General features: G+C 41.9%; 1 protein-coding gene across 1 annotated transcript in view; it reads right to left on the reverse strand.

Annotated features, from left to right (window-relative positions):
* Positions 1 to 12,505, reverse strand: part of LOC124879104 (histone-lysine N-methyltransferase 2B-like) — a 41,682-nt gene that overhangs the window by 1,734 nt on the left and 27,443 nt on the right. Inside the window, exons 23-35 of the mRNA XM_047383419.1 lie at positions 12,091 to 12,249; positions 11,871 to 11,988; positions 11,586 to 11,664; positions 11,113 to 11,273; positions 8,653 to 8,814; positions 5,615 to 7,871; positions 4,205 to 4,330; positions 3,870 to 3,988; positions 3,651 to 3,776; positions 3,307 to 3,559; positions 1,701 to 1,811; positions 1,530 to 1,613; positions 1,313 to 1,442 (exon numbers count right to left, since the gene is read on the reverse strand). Of these exons, the coding sequence (XP_047239375.1) occupies positions 1,313 to 1,442; positions 1,530 to 1,613; positions 1,701 to 1,811; positions 3,307 to 3,559; positions 3,651 to 3,776; positions 3,870 to 3,988; positions 4,205 to 4,330; positions 5,615 to 7,871; positions 8,653 to 8,814; positions 11,113 to 11,273; positions 11,586 to 11,664; positions 11,871 to 11,988; positions 12,091 to 12,249 (3,885 nt within the window). The remainder of the gene's footprint in view (positions 1 to 1,312; positions 1,443 to 1,529; positions 1,614 to 1,700; positions 1,812 to 3,306; positions 3,560 to 3,650; positions 3,777 to 3,869; positions 3,989 to 4,204; positions 4,331 to 5,614; positions 7,872 to 8,652; positions 8,815 to 11,112; positions 11,274 to 11,585; positions 11,665 to 11,870; positions 11,989 to 12,090; positions 12,250 to 12,505) is intronic.

Here is a 12,505-nt window from a genome sequence, read left to right on the forward strand (position 1 = left end):
TTGCAGCCACAGTCTACTCTGAAGACAGTGAAGCATGGTGGCTCAAGCATCATGATATGGGGATGTGTCGGGCTTATTTATCGCATTCAAGGGATCAGTTTGCATTTATCAACAATAGGTGTGTTTCAACAAGACAACGACCCCAAACACCAGTAAGCAAGCAGGATCTTGGTTCCAGACCAACAAAACCACAGCTCTGGAGTGGCCAGCCCGATCCCCGGGCTTCAATCCGATTGAGAACTTGTGACGTGACCAAAAAAAAAAAAAAAAAAAGCATTTTTGAGGTAAAACCAAGATCCGCAGAGTTTAGTGATTTGTCATTTATACAGTAAATATTGGAGTTTTTGAAAAAAATGCAGACTCTGCTGTTGAACAGCCCAATGATCATTTTTCCTCCTTTCTGTAAAGTGATTAAAAGATTGATACATTTTTCTTCATGGTTTGATTTAGGATATAATGTCCAGATTTCCCAAAGCATGGAAATACAAACTATTCTAAGGTTCATGAGCTTTACTCATGTTTTCAACACAGTATGTATTATTACACAACTGCACAGCAATGAAAATCCATTGGTCTTATTTTAAATTCTAATTTTCTGAGAAACTGAATTTTGGGTTTTTCCTGGGTTTTGTTAACTGTTGGCCATAATCATTACAATTGCCTGAAATAAATGCTTGACATTTATCCTGCTGTTTGCAATAAATCTACATGGTTTTCACTTTATGTTGATATTCTAATTTTTTTAGGATGCACATACACAACTTTTAACCTTGATCTTATGTTTAATAAACCGTAGCTCCTTTAGTAGGTTCAGCCCAACTGCACAGGAGCTCCACAGACTTAAATGCTTATTTAAGTCATTAATATTAATTTAATTGAAATGGTCAAGACCACATTAAAATTTAGAGACCATTTTAACATGCATCTCATAAGATTATCTTAAGAGCCATCAAGATGATCGGGGTAAGTCGGACATCTGAGCAACGGCCTAAGAGATAGATCATTGCAAAACAAACCATTTTGATTCTTAGATATGTGGCAGATTTTAAGGACTTTTATGCCTCTGCTTTTTATTTAAGTCATAAAACAAATTAAGTGAGAATAAAAAGGAGCAGGTCAGAGGATAGATGCAGGCATTTGCTAAAATTACCTCCAATGCTTTAAAATGAAAAACAACCAGAGAAACATGGAGGAAAACCATTCCAACGGATGGAAGAACTCAAGACTCAAAGACTGTTTTGGTGTTTTTGTTTTACTTTTGCGTCCAAACTGGATGATTTTAGGGGCCCAGTGCGTATACGCTCTCACTAACCTTGCTGTCGTAATATTTCTCCCGTTTATCCGTCAGAACAGCTCGAATGACTGTGCCAGCATACTCGATCACCATCTCCCCAGCGTCGATGTTCCTCTTGCAGAAAAGTCCGCGGCCGTGAATCGGAGATCTACGAGGCAAAGATGGAAAAACTTGCTTTAGTAATTTTGAACATGGGAGAAATCCTGAATCTATTCAGGTGTATTTCCCCAGTTACCTGTAAACGCCTACTGCTTCCTTGGAGATTTTTTCCAGGTGTCTGAACCTCATTGCCATGGGAAGCTCACTGCTGGTGGCCCGTCTAGAGGAGTCAAACAAAGAAGAGTTTATGCCAAAATGGGCTTCGATCTGCTGCATTCTTTTAGCCACATTCAACAAATCAGCTAACCTGGAGGATTTGAGTGGGAATTCATCCTCGTCTTCATCGAAGGGGCCTACTAACTCAGGGAGAGGTCTGTGCTGAGATTCCAGGAAGTTGAACATATCAAACGTTGCTTTCCTGGTTAGAGAGCCAAAACAGAAAGAGAAAGACAAGTTAACTTGCTGCTTTTAGAAAAACAACCAAAAGACAATTTAAAGCCTCAGTGATGTTGTTTAAAACTGCCTGGATGTTCAGCGCCAGGGTCCCTCAGAAAGCTGATCGTTCCTTTAGTTTGGTTCTCCGAAACGTAAACAATAGGGTTTAAAAAAAAAAGAAGAACGTGACGCAGCACACTTTCCTGACCCGGGTGATCAGCACCTGATGTCATCACGAACGGGGGGGAAAACCACATTTAGATCACAGAAGAACCTGATCAACTTGTTTGGGATTCGATTGTTTTGTACTTTATCTCAGCATCCCTAACAGAATTTCTTTTAGCGTTTTCTTTCCTTCATATCTGGTTCGGTTTTAAAGTGATCCAAGATAGAAAACCATCAGCACCTTCAGTCAGAGGGTCGGCTTCCTGCATGTTTGAGCTGCAACCCTCCTGGTTCATGTAATTCGGGTGTGTTCAAGCAGAGAAAAATCTAAAACATGGAGGACACCTTCTCTCCAGGAACAGGACTAACTCCCGGACAAAGAACCCTCAGGTTGGTTTAATAGATTTGCAGAGATTGCCTCGTCAGCAGAGCTGGGAAAGGGGTCGGAGATCCACAGGTCAAGAGATCCAGTCTGGTTCACTCGATCCAGACTGGAATAAAGAGCTTATATTCTGATAAGGCTGAGAAGCAGACGAACCCAAAGGGTTTTAGTCATCAAATAACTTCTTCCTTTTTTGGTCCAACTCTTTTCTTTAAAGTTAGGTGAGGCATTTAGAAATCCAAATTAGGTGCAGATAACCATGGAGTTAAACACATGACAGAAAGCGATATATTAAAGTTGGATCTTCAATTAAACCGGTCGTTCTCTGTTTTCCCTTTAACTTCCCTTCGCCCAGCTGCTGCTGGCTGATCCTCGTACAGTCAGGGCAAGAAGTACGTCTTAAATAAATCACTACACTAAAACAAAAAATGGCATATTTATTGTCCAGTTTTGGTCTATTTAGATTATTTTATTTATTTCCATTACAAATAACTATAATGTGACTTCTTGTAGATTCCTAACTGAAATATCATGTTTCACTGTTTTCAAATGCAATATTCATTTTAAACCAAAACATAATTGTTTGCTTTGTTTCTTGTCTTAATTGATCACTAACATATATCAGTGTGATTAGTAATAAGAAACTGTTCCTAACATAAAGCATTTTGATAAATTTAACGTTATATTTTTATAATATATAAATCCTACATTTTTCTCTGTACAGAAGGTGTCTCGCTGACTAAGCAAAACAATTTACCTTTCAGATTTATTAAGACATTCTAAATAAAAATGAGACTCATCCGTCTTATTGATAAAACAGATAAAAAGTTTAATACATAAATCTAATTAAGTTGCCCTATGGGTTAGTACACGTAATGGCGAACCCTCTTTGTGAGTCATTTTCTACACGTGTAAAGCAGCGTGTTCGCACCGTGTGTAAACTTCGGCTCGCGCACAGCCGCTCGGGTTGAGAGGCAGCTCCTCCTCGGCGTCATCGCAGCGATGGAAGCGGAAGCGGTGCCGCTTGCAGCTGGCTGCGCCCTCGAGCTGCTCCAGCAGGTAGATGACGGCATCGTGGACGACGCCGAGCACCCGCTGGGCGCTCATCACGCCCAAAGGAAGCTGCTTCAGATGGAAATCCGCTCGAGCGTCAAGGACGCCGTCGACCACGGCGCGCCACGCCACTGAGGAAGAAGGGGAAAATTTACTCTTAGTTTATTAATGTAGGCAAATAATTTTTAGGCATTACAGTCGAAGTAGAGGAACCGCTCTTACCCTCTATGCTGTTAGCCTTAACGCTGAAGCCGTCGTCGCTGGTGATTTCAAACCGCAGGTGAGGCTGATTCATGCAAGTCTTCTTCCTGTATTTCAGTGCAGGGGCATCATCTTCCGAGCTAAAACCTGCAGGATCAGGCGCAAAGATGGATTTAATTTTACACACAGAAAAAAGAAGGAAACAAATGATGAACATCTATGAAGAACGGAGCCTCAGACCTGCATACGGAGCCCACTCAGAAAGCTCTCCATGACGAGAGCTGACCCACGTGTGGGTTTTACAGTGTGACTGAATGGTGGGTCTGGAAGGTGGAGCTGGGCTCTCAGCTCGAGGGCGCCTGGAGCAAAAACATGAACAGATGGGTGGAGGAATAAAAAAAAAGGTAATTAATACACATTTTAAGAAGGTCAAAACAGCAAGTATTTACAGTAACATTAAACGTAATGAGCCTTGGTTTGCTTTTCTAATGTGTCCAAATAGACCCCCATAAACTGTAGCCAGAATTTCTAGCTGAATAATTATCTCAGTGAGGTTCTGTGTAAAACAAACTTACCTGAATGTAGGTGTAGGAGGAGGAGGAGGAACACTGATCTTCATCGGCTCAGGCTCACACACGTTCACCTGGTCCAGATCAAGAACGTCGTTTGTTGTTGGAGCTTTGATTCGAACACCACTTGCCCTGTTAAAAAGAATCCAAGAGACTTATTTCCTATTTCCACCAAAATATTTGTATTACCGGTATACTATAATTGTTTCTGCTAAATGCCAGAATTATGGGAGATATTTTCTTATTTTAAAGCTGGTGAAAGAGACTCATTTTCCACAGTAAAACATCGGCTGAAAGGCCACTCGGAGACATAGAAACCATTACTCCATAAGCAACATAAAAAAAAAACCAGGTTAAAGTTTAAAATGTTAGTGGTTGGTTAAAATAATCGTTACTGACTTTAGGAAAAACAGAGAATCCTGCAAGCCTGAGAACAACATCCTAACTGTGAATTACAGGTGTGGCAGCTTCATGATATGTGGGTGTTTTGCTGTAGGAGGGACTGGTGCACTTTACAAAACAGATGGCATCATGAGAAAAGAACATTATAAAGAAATATTGAGGCAACATCTCAAGACATCAGAAAGAAAGTTAAAGCTTGGGTGAAAATGGGTCTTCCAAATGGACAACGACCCTAAAATACCAACAAATTAGCTATTAACGGGCTTAAAGACAACAAAGTCAATGTTTTGGAATGGCCATCAGAAAGCCCTGATCTCAGATGTATTACACATCCGCGAGCAGAGCTAAAAATGTGTGAGAGAGGAAGGCGGACTACAAACATGGCTAAAACAATGGTCGCAAATCAAATGACAACTCTACACAATACTGAACAAATGCAGGTGAAGCAAAAACAATCTTACATTTTTCTAAGGTTTACATCTTTAAAACAAAAGCGGTGGGTGAGGTGGGGATGTAAGGCAGGGTTGGTACTTAATCAGCACCCATGGATGGATGGAAGGATGATGGAAGGACAAACACACACACACAATGTGGAAATAGGTAAAGGTTGGATAGACGGACAATCCAGACAAGACGGATGGTTGAACAAATGATACTAACATGTCGGTGGAAGTATGAGGATGTGGTTTTTCAAACACTTGTTTTCTCCGGCCACACCAACCCAGACTGTGAAGGAACCTTGTGTGTAAATACTGTAAAACGGGTATTGGACCTTTAAAGTTATCACCCCATGAAAACTGATCCTGAATCATGCGGAACAGATGATTTCCAGGTGTTGGTGTTTGTGAGTGTTGCTGAGTGAAAGAGACTCATGTGTACAAAGTGCATCAAGTGGTCAAGTATGACTAGGAAGGCACTATGTAAGGTCAGTCCATTTACCATTTAATCAAGGCATTCATGTCTCAGAATCTCTTAACCTTTAATAAATAAATAATAATGCTTAAAAAATCATACCTTTCTTCCAGCGTTTCCTCTGTTTCACTAGACGGATTCTTTAAGCAGTCTATCTTTGACTTTTTCTTGGACGCCCTTTCTGAAAGCGAAGACACCCTCTTCACTCTGACCAGGGGGTGTGCCGGCTCATTCTGGAAAATACTGGGGGACTCTGAACGCCCCACTGATGACTGATCCGAGTCCTCCGTGTCTGTGAGCTGTGTTGGTTGTCGCTGCCTCGCCTTTCTTCTACAAGTGTTTTTGAGAATGATCGGCACCGGCCTGGGCGTCTCCATTTCGGTGGCCATCGCTCTGTTGATGATAGCCTGCGTGGTGCGCTCTTCCATCTGGGAGAAACTAGCCGGAGAAAAAGTCTGCATGCTGACGGGAACTAAAGAAGCTGGAGCAATGACTGGTTTCACTGGCATCACTTTGACAATGACTTTTCTCTCTGGAGTTACGTGGTTGGTGGGAGGAGAGATGTTCAGATCTGAAGAGCTGGGCTGAGGCTTTAACATGATCTGTGGGACAGACTGATTTAAACTGTTTCCTCTGTGGAGAAACTTGGCAATTTGGCTAATTCTGCTATAAGCAGGCGAGTTTCCAGGAAGTGTCTGAAAAGTGTTTGATTTGGGGTCTTTGACGAGAATCTGTCCCTGCCGGTTGACAAGCAGGACCTGGCGGACAGGAGTCTGTGGGCCGGGTGAGTTCGCCGCCTCAGACTGATTCTGATTCCCCTCCGCTTGCTGGGAACTCTCTGGTTTCGAGCTGTCCAAGCGGATTGCGATGGGTCTGCCTCGAGTGGCGCCGGGCTGAATGGGTAAAGCATTTAGGCCGTTGATAAAAAAAGGGGAGGAGGCTGGATGCGGGACAGCAGAGAAAGCAGCAGGAGAGGGAGAAACTGAGCTGATACAGACGTTAGGCGCTATGAGGGTGATGTTCGGCTTCAACTGTAGACACTGTTTGGGCAGCAGAGGCTTGGAGAGGCTTGGTGCAGACACCTTTCTCTTTATGACGATGGTTCTCTTCTGCATGATCGAGGGAGATTTTTTAGATTCAGATTGGGGAGAAAAATCGGGATCGTTTAAATCATCTTGAAACACATCAGTCGAGTCGTTTGATGAGGTTTCGTCTTTGTCGGGAGCTGCACCCTGGTTTGAGTTCACCGTGCAACCGTCTTTGGCTGAAACAAAGTGACCCATTGCTGGATCCAAAAACAATTCCGTCTGAGATGTTGGACTGTCTGTGGCTAATGGGACCTCCTCTTCCTGTAAAGACAGTTCATTACTCATGGAATTGGATTCCAGAAAAACAGGTGAGGAAGAGCTTTCCAGATACTCTGGTTTGGATATTTGCTTCTCAGTGTTTGACTTTGGCAGAGTGAAGATGGACTCCAGCCTCTGGAGAGCAACTGTTAGATGTTTTGTAGGTGTTCCTGGAACAGCTATTACTTTAGCTTTGTCCTCACTTTCCTCTGTCTCTGACCCACTGTCCGCCCCGTCCAACTGGGAGATCGACTGTGCTGGAGCAGGCAGACTTGAGGCGTCGGAGTCGCTTGCTGTGTTACACACAACTGTGCGTGAAATCTTAGAGTAATGGCCAGAGTCTTCATCCTCAGAGCTATTCTCTTGATTGTCTTCTCGTATTTCCATGTCCTGCATCATGCCTTCCACTCGACCACTGCCAAGAGCCACGTTCTCGGCAAGAAGAGCCTCGTCGAACTCCAGCTTCGTGCTAAGCATTGAAGCCACAGCTACGTCCGCGTCGAACACGGTGTACGGCAGCTCCTGAGACATGAGGTCAGCTATGTCCTCCTCCAGGTTATCAGGAGCGAGTGAGATCCCGTTTGTCGTGGCTACAGCAGCCTCTTCTGCTTCCGATGACGCCAGGAAGTCTTGTGGGACCTCTGCAGTCACCGGAGTTGTGATTTTAAAGTTTTGCGTCCCTCCGGGAGAGTGGGTGACGCCACCTTGTCGAGGTGAAAAACCTCCTGAAATGCTGGAACCTGATCTCGAAGGGGAGTTCCAGACTGGAGACGTTGAGTTTTGTCGTGAAAGAGGAGGAGAGGCGGACCCTAAGGTTGTTGATCTTGGCGGGGAGCTTAACAGAGCGCATCTGGAGCCGACGGACCCCCCGAGACGGAGGCTCATCGTTAAAGACGGGTTGGTTTCTGTTGGCGAGGTGCTGCGGCGGCTTCTAGATGAGAGCCTGCGAGGCCGCCTGTTGTCGTCAAGGTCCCTCAGAGTGAGGATGTGGTGAGACTTGTGAGAAGCGGATCCTGAAATCAAAACATAGTAAAACAAAACAAAAAATAAACAGAAAACCAACAAAAACATTCTGGTTCTTACATCAGGGTTCCTACAAACATAAAAAGTCCAGATTTTTCTTGCCGTTTTAAAACATTTTGGAGTTTTGTGTGTAAAACATTAACCTTAGTGGGTTCTATAACCTGAAGTTGGCGTCTAATTCCTCGTTAAAGGCCTGTTTCACAGTTTTTTCAGCATCTAAAATACTTTCATCAGCTGCATTTAAAATTAATAACTCTGGATTGGTTTATTCCTACATTATTACACATTCTCTAAATAACAGTTTGTGAAATTTCTTCTTTTTTTTAAGAAGTTTCAACAAAACTGAGTGTCAATTGTTTGTTTGGCCTCTAAAATCAGACCAAGTTAAAGAACCACATATTCAAAGAGAGCTTAGGAGGAATCATCTGGTATTAAAATTGAATTTGAAATGAATTTGACATATTATTATTATGTATAAGCATTTATACCTTCCAAACTTCTGCAAGCACCCAGTTCAATGTATTTTATTGAAAGTTTATTTGACAGACCAACACAAAGCACTGCAGAGAAATGCTACATGTTTTTACCAAGTGAGTAAACACTGTGTAGGACCATCTACTACTGCAAATTTCCATACTCAGTATTACGTTTTCCAAGTGAAATGCCATACTATTCAACACTGCAGAGGAGCTCAGACAACTATGTGTACATATATACAATAAACTATCCACCAAAAAAAAAAAAAGGGTAGATGTTGGACATTTTATTTACCTGGAGACGGGAGTGGACGTGATGATCCGCCTGCTGGTCTCCTGGTCTGTGTGTAACCAGGACTCTTAGGTCCTGATGTGTTGAATGTTTTCGAGTTCGGAGATGGGGTCGTGGACTTTGTTGGGCTGGAAGAGGGGCTGTAGCCATCTTCGGACTCCATATCTGCACATAAATACAAGTTAATATATATATATTAATATCATTGCATGACGGCAATAATTGAAATGGGACGTAAAGTTGGTCTAAAACGGGCCTGCAACCTGCAGCTCTTTGGATCTTCCACAATAGCTCCTAATAACTTTGGTTAAAAATAAAAACAGATCCAACTAATTTTTTAAAAATAATATAGATATAGATATATATAATAACAAATGCAGTTTCAGCTGTTTTTTCATAGAATAAATACATTCAATCTCCACAACAGAATTACAGGTCCTTCTCAAAAAATTAGCATATTGTGATAAAGTTCATTATTTTCCATAATGTAATGATGAAAATTTAACATTCATATATTTTAGATTCATTGCACACTAACTGAAATATTTCAGGTCTTTTATTGTCTTAATACGGATGATTTTGGCATACAGCTCATGAAAACCCAAAATTCCTATCTCACAAAATTAGCATATCATTAAAAGGGTCTCTAAACGAGCTATGAACCTAATCATCTGAATCAACGAGTTAACTCTAAACACCTGCAAAAGATTCCTGAGGCCTTTAAAACTCCCAGCCTGGTTCATCACTCAAAACCCCAATCATGGGTAAGACTGCCGACCTGACTGCTGTCCAGAAGGCCACTATTGACACCCTCAAGCAAGAGGGTAAGACACAGAAAGACATTTCTGAACGAATAGGCTGTTCCCAGAGTGCTGTATCAAGGCACCTCAGTAGGAAGTCTGTGGGAAGGAAAAAGTGTGGCAGAAAACGCTGCACAACGAGAAGAGGTGACCGGACCCTGAGGAAGATTGTGGAGAAGGGCCGATTCCAGACCTTGGGGGACCTGCGGAAGCAGTGGACTGAGTCTGGAGTAGAAACATCCAGAGCCACCGTGCACAGGCGTGTGCAGGAAATGGGCTACAGGTGCCGCATTCCCCAGGTCAAGCCACTTTTGAACCAGAAACAGCAGCAGAAGCGCCTGACCTGGGCTACAGAGAAGCAGCACTGGACTGTTGCTCAGTGGTCCAAAGTACTTTTTTCGGATGAAAGCAAATTCTGCATGTCATTCGGAAATCAAGGTGCCAGAGTCTGGAGGAAGACTGGGGAGAAGGAAATGCCAAAATGCCAGAAGTCCAGTGTCAAGTACCCACAGTCAGTGATGGTCTGGGGTGCCGTGTCAGCTGCTGGTGTTGGTCCACTGTGTTTTATCAAGGGCAGGGTCAATGCAGCTAGCTATCAGGAGATTTTGGAGCACTTCATGCTTCCATCTGCTGAAAAGCTTTATGGAGATGAAGATTTCATTTTTCAGCACGACCTGGCACCTGCTCACAGTGCCAAAACCACTGGTAAATGGTTTACTGACCATGGTATCACTGTGCTCAATTAGCCTGCCAACTGTCCTGACCTGAACCCCATAGAGAATCTGTGGGATATTGTGAAGAGAACGTTGAGAGACTCAAGACCCAACACTCTGGATGAGCTAAAGGCCGCTATCGAAGCATCCTGGGCCTCCATAAGACCTCAGCAGTGCCACAGGCTGATTGCCTCCATGCCACGCCGCATTGAAGCAGTCATTTCTGCAAAAGGATTCCCAACCAAGTATTGAGTGCATAACTGTACATGATTATTTGAAGGTTGACGTTTTTTGTATTAAAAACACTTTTCTTTTATTGGTCGGATGAAATATGCTAATTTTGTGAGATAGGAATTTTGGGTTTTCATGAGCTGTATGCCAAAATCATCCGTATTAAGACAATAAAAGACCTGAAATATTTCAGTTAGTGTGCAATGAATCTAAAATATATGAATGTTAAATTTTCATCATGACATTATGGAAAATAATGAACTTTATCACAATATGCTAATATTTTGAGAAGGACCTGTACAATAAAAGTACCAGTAATAGTAATGTTTCTTTGTCAATAGGTGTAAACTACCTTCTATTAGGGTTTGTTTAAACCTAAAAATAGGAAACTAATTGTGGTTCTTTAAAAAAGACAAACCGATTTCATATAGTAGACATTTATATAAAAAAAGTTTAATTTGTTTTTTTCAAAAGGTCACCTCACATCTGGGTCTCTAAACGAGATTATTTAGCTGCACTTAAGACAAAAATGCTCTTTGGATTGTTGAAGTTGCAGACCCTGGTCTAGAAAAACAGGTAATCTTGTCGGATGACGTGAGAAAACATAAACTTTGCTCTGCAGTCCAGCACTGCCATCTTTCAGTGTTATTTAGAGTTTCGTACTAAAACTTCTCGTTTATTCTTTCCTTTTACAGCTCATACTGGAGCAACCTGCTCACCTCTGTGGCGACTGGGACTGTGGACTATGGTGTGGTTCGCCTCTCTGTCCAACCTCAGATCTTGTTCTTCACCAGGGAGAGGTGTGCTCACTTCGGTCACCTTACAGGTGTACTTGCAGCGTCTGCGGGGGTCCACTGTGCTCCAATACAACCGAGAGCATCTACAGATTCAAGAGAGAAAACAAGTTTATATAAAATAAGTCGGGATGCACCTACAACCTCTTTTACAGTAACCATAATTTTAAGCAGTTATCCTCTAATATCTAATGTAAATGTTAAGTTTAAGAAAAAAACAATCTGGTCAAAATATAGAAACTAAATAACTATAATTAACATGAAAATTGCAGAAAAGGTCAGAAAACAAACAATTTGCAGAAATAGTCTAATTCCAAATACTGGCAACCAGTACAAAAATGTCTCACAGCTCCCTATAAATACCCAGACTTGATTTTATATTGAAAATGAGCACTTACTGATAACCGACAGGATAAAGCATCCTTCCATTTGACGACAGCTCTGACAACACACCGAGTTTCTGAATCTGGAGAGAGCCTAGAAAACATTTAGCACACAAATATAAATACCATTCCTAAAAGAAAATACATGCCCTGTGCTGCTTGTTTTATTTCCTAAGCTAAAAAGATCCACAAAATACTCATGTATATTATTTAGGAGGGCTTCGCTGTGTTGGCAAGAAATGATGCCAAACCCTACTATAAACAGAAACATAAACAAAAGCACATTTTTTTTTTTTTTACCTATTGTCATGTTTATGCTTTCTGGTTCAAGGCCTGTGAGGAATTTTCTTCTCAGATTGATTCCCTCAAAGTCCACATACACCCGGCGAGGGACCTCAAACCCCCTCCCTGACACCATCTGGAATCAAGCAAGGTCAAAGCAGTGAAAATTTTGAATACTTACTTCCTATACAAAAAGTATGGCAGAAATAAAATTTAAAATCGATTCTCATCCCCTCACCTTTGCGCCAACGAGATCCCTGTGTTTGTAGCAGTATACCTTCCTATCCTGCTGGAACACACACTTATCTGCACGAGCGCACATGAAGTGGTAATTACTCTGGCAGGTGTCGAGACAGCAGCCCACTGTGGCTCCACACTGACCACATCGATCACAGCGCTGGATTATGAAGTATTATAAACAAAAAGTCATTAGAACCTTAATAAAAAGTTATTTGGATGTCTCAATAATAGAGTTACACATTATACTTACTTTTCCCAGTCTCATAATACATTTTTCTACCCATTTTTGAAAGTATAAATACAAAAGGTCAGATTAATTACGGTAAATATAGAATTTGTATAAAACACAGATTGAATGTATGGACGAATGGATCAGCGGCTCGATAAATCAAAGTAAGGACAGGTGAATTGAT

This window comes from Girardinichthys multiradiatus, chromosome 13, assembly GCF_021462225.1.
Source record: "Girardinichthys multiradiatus isolate DD_20200921_A chromosome 13, DD_fGirMul_XY1, whole genome shotgun sequence".
Taxonomy (NCBI): domain Eukaryota; kingdom Metazoa; phylum Chordata; class Actinopteri; order Cyprinodontiformes; family Goodeidae; genus Girardinichthys; species Girardinichthys multiradiatus.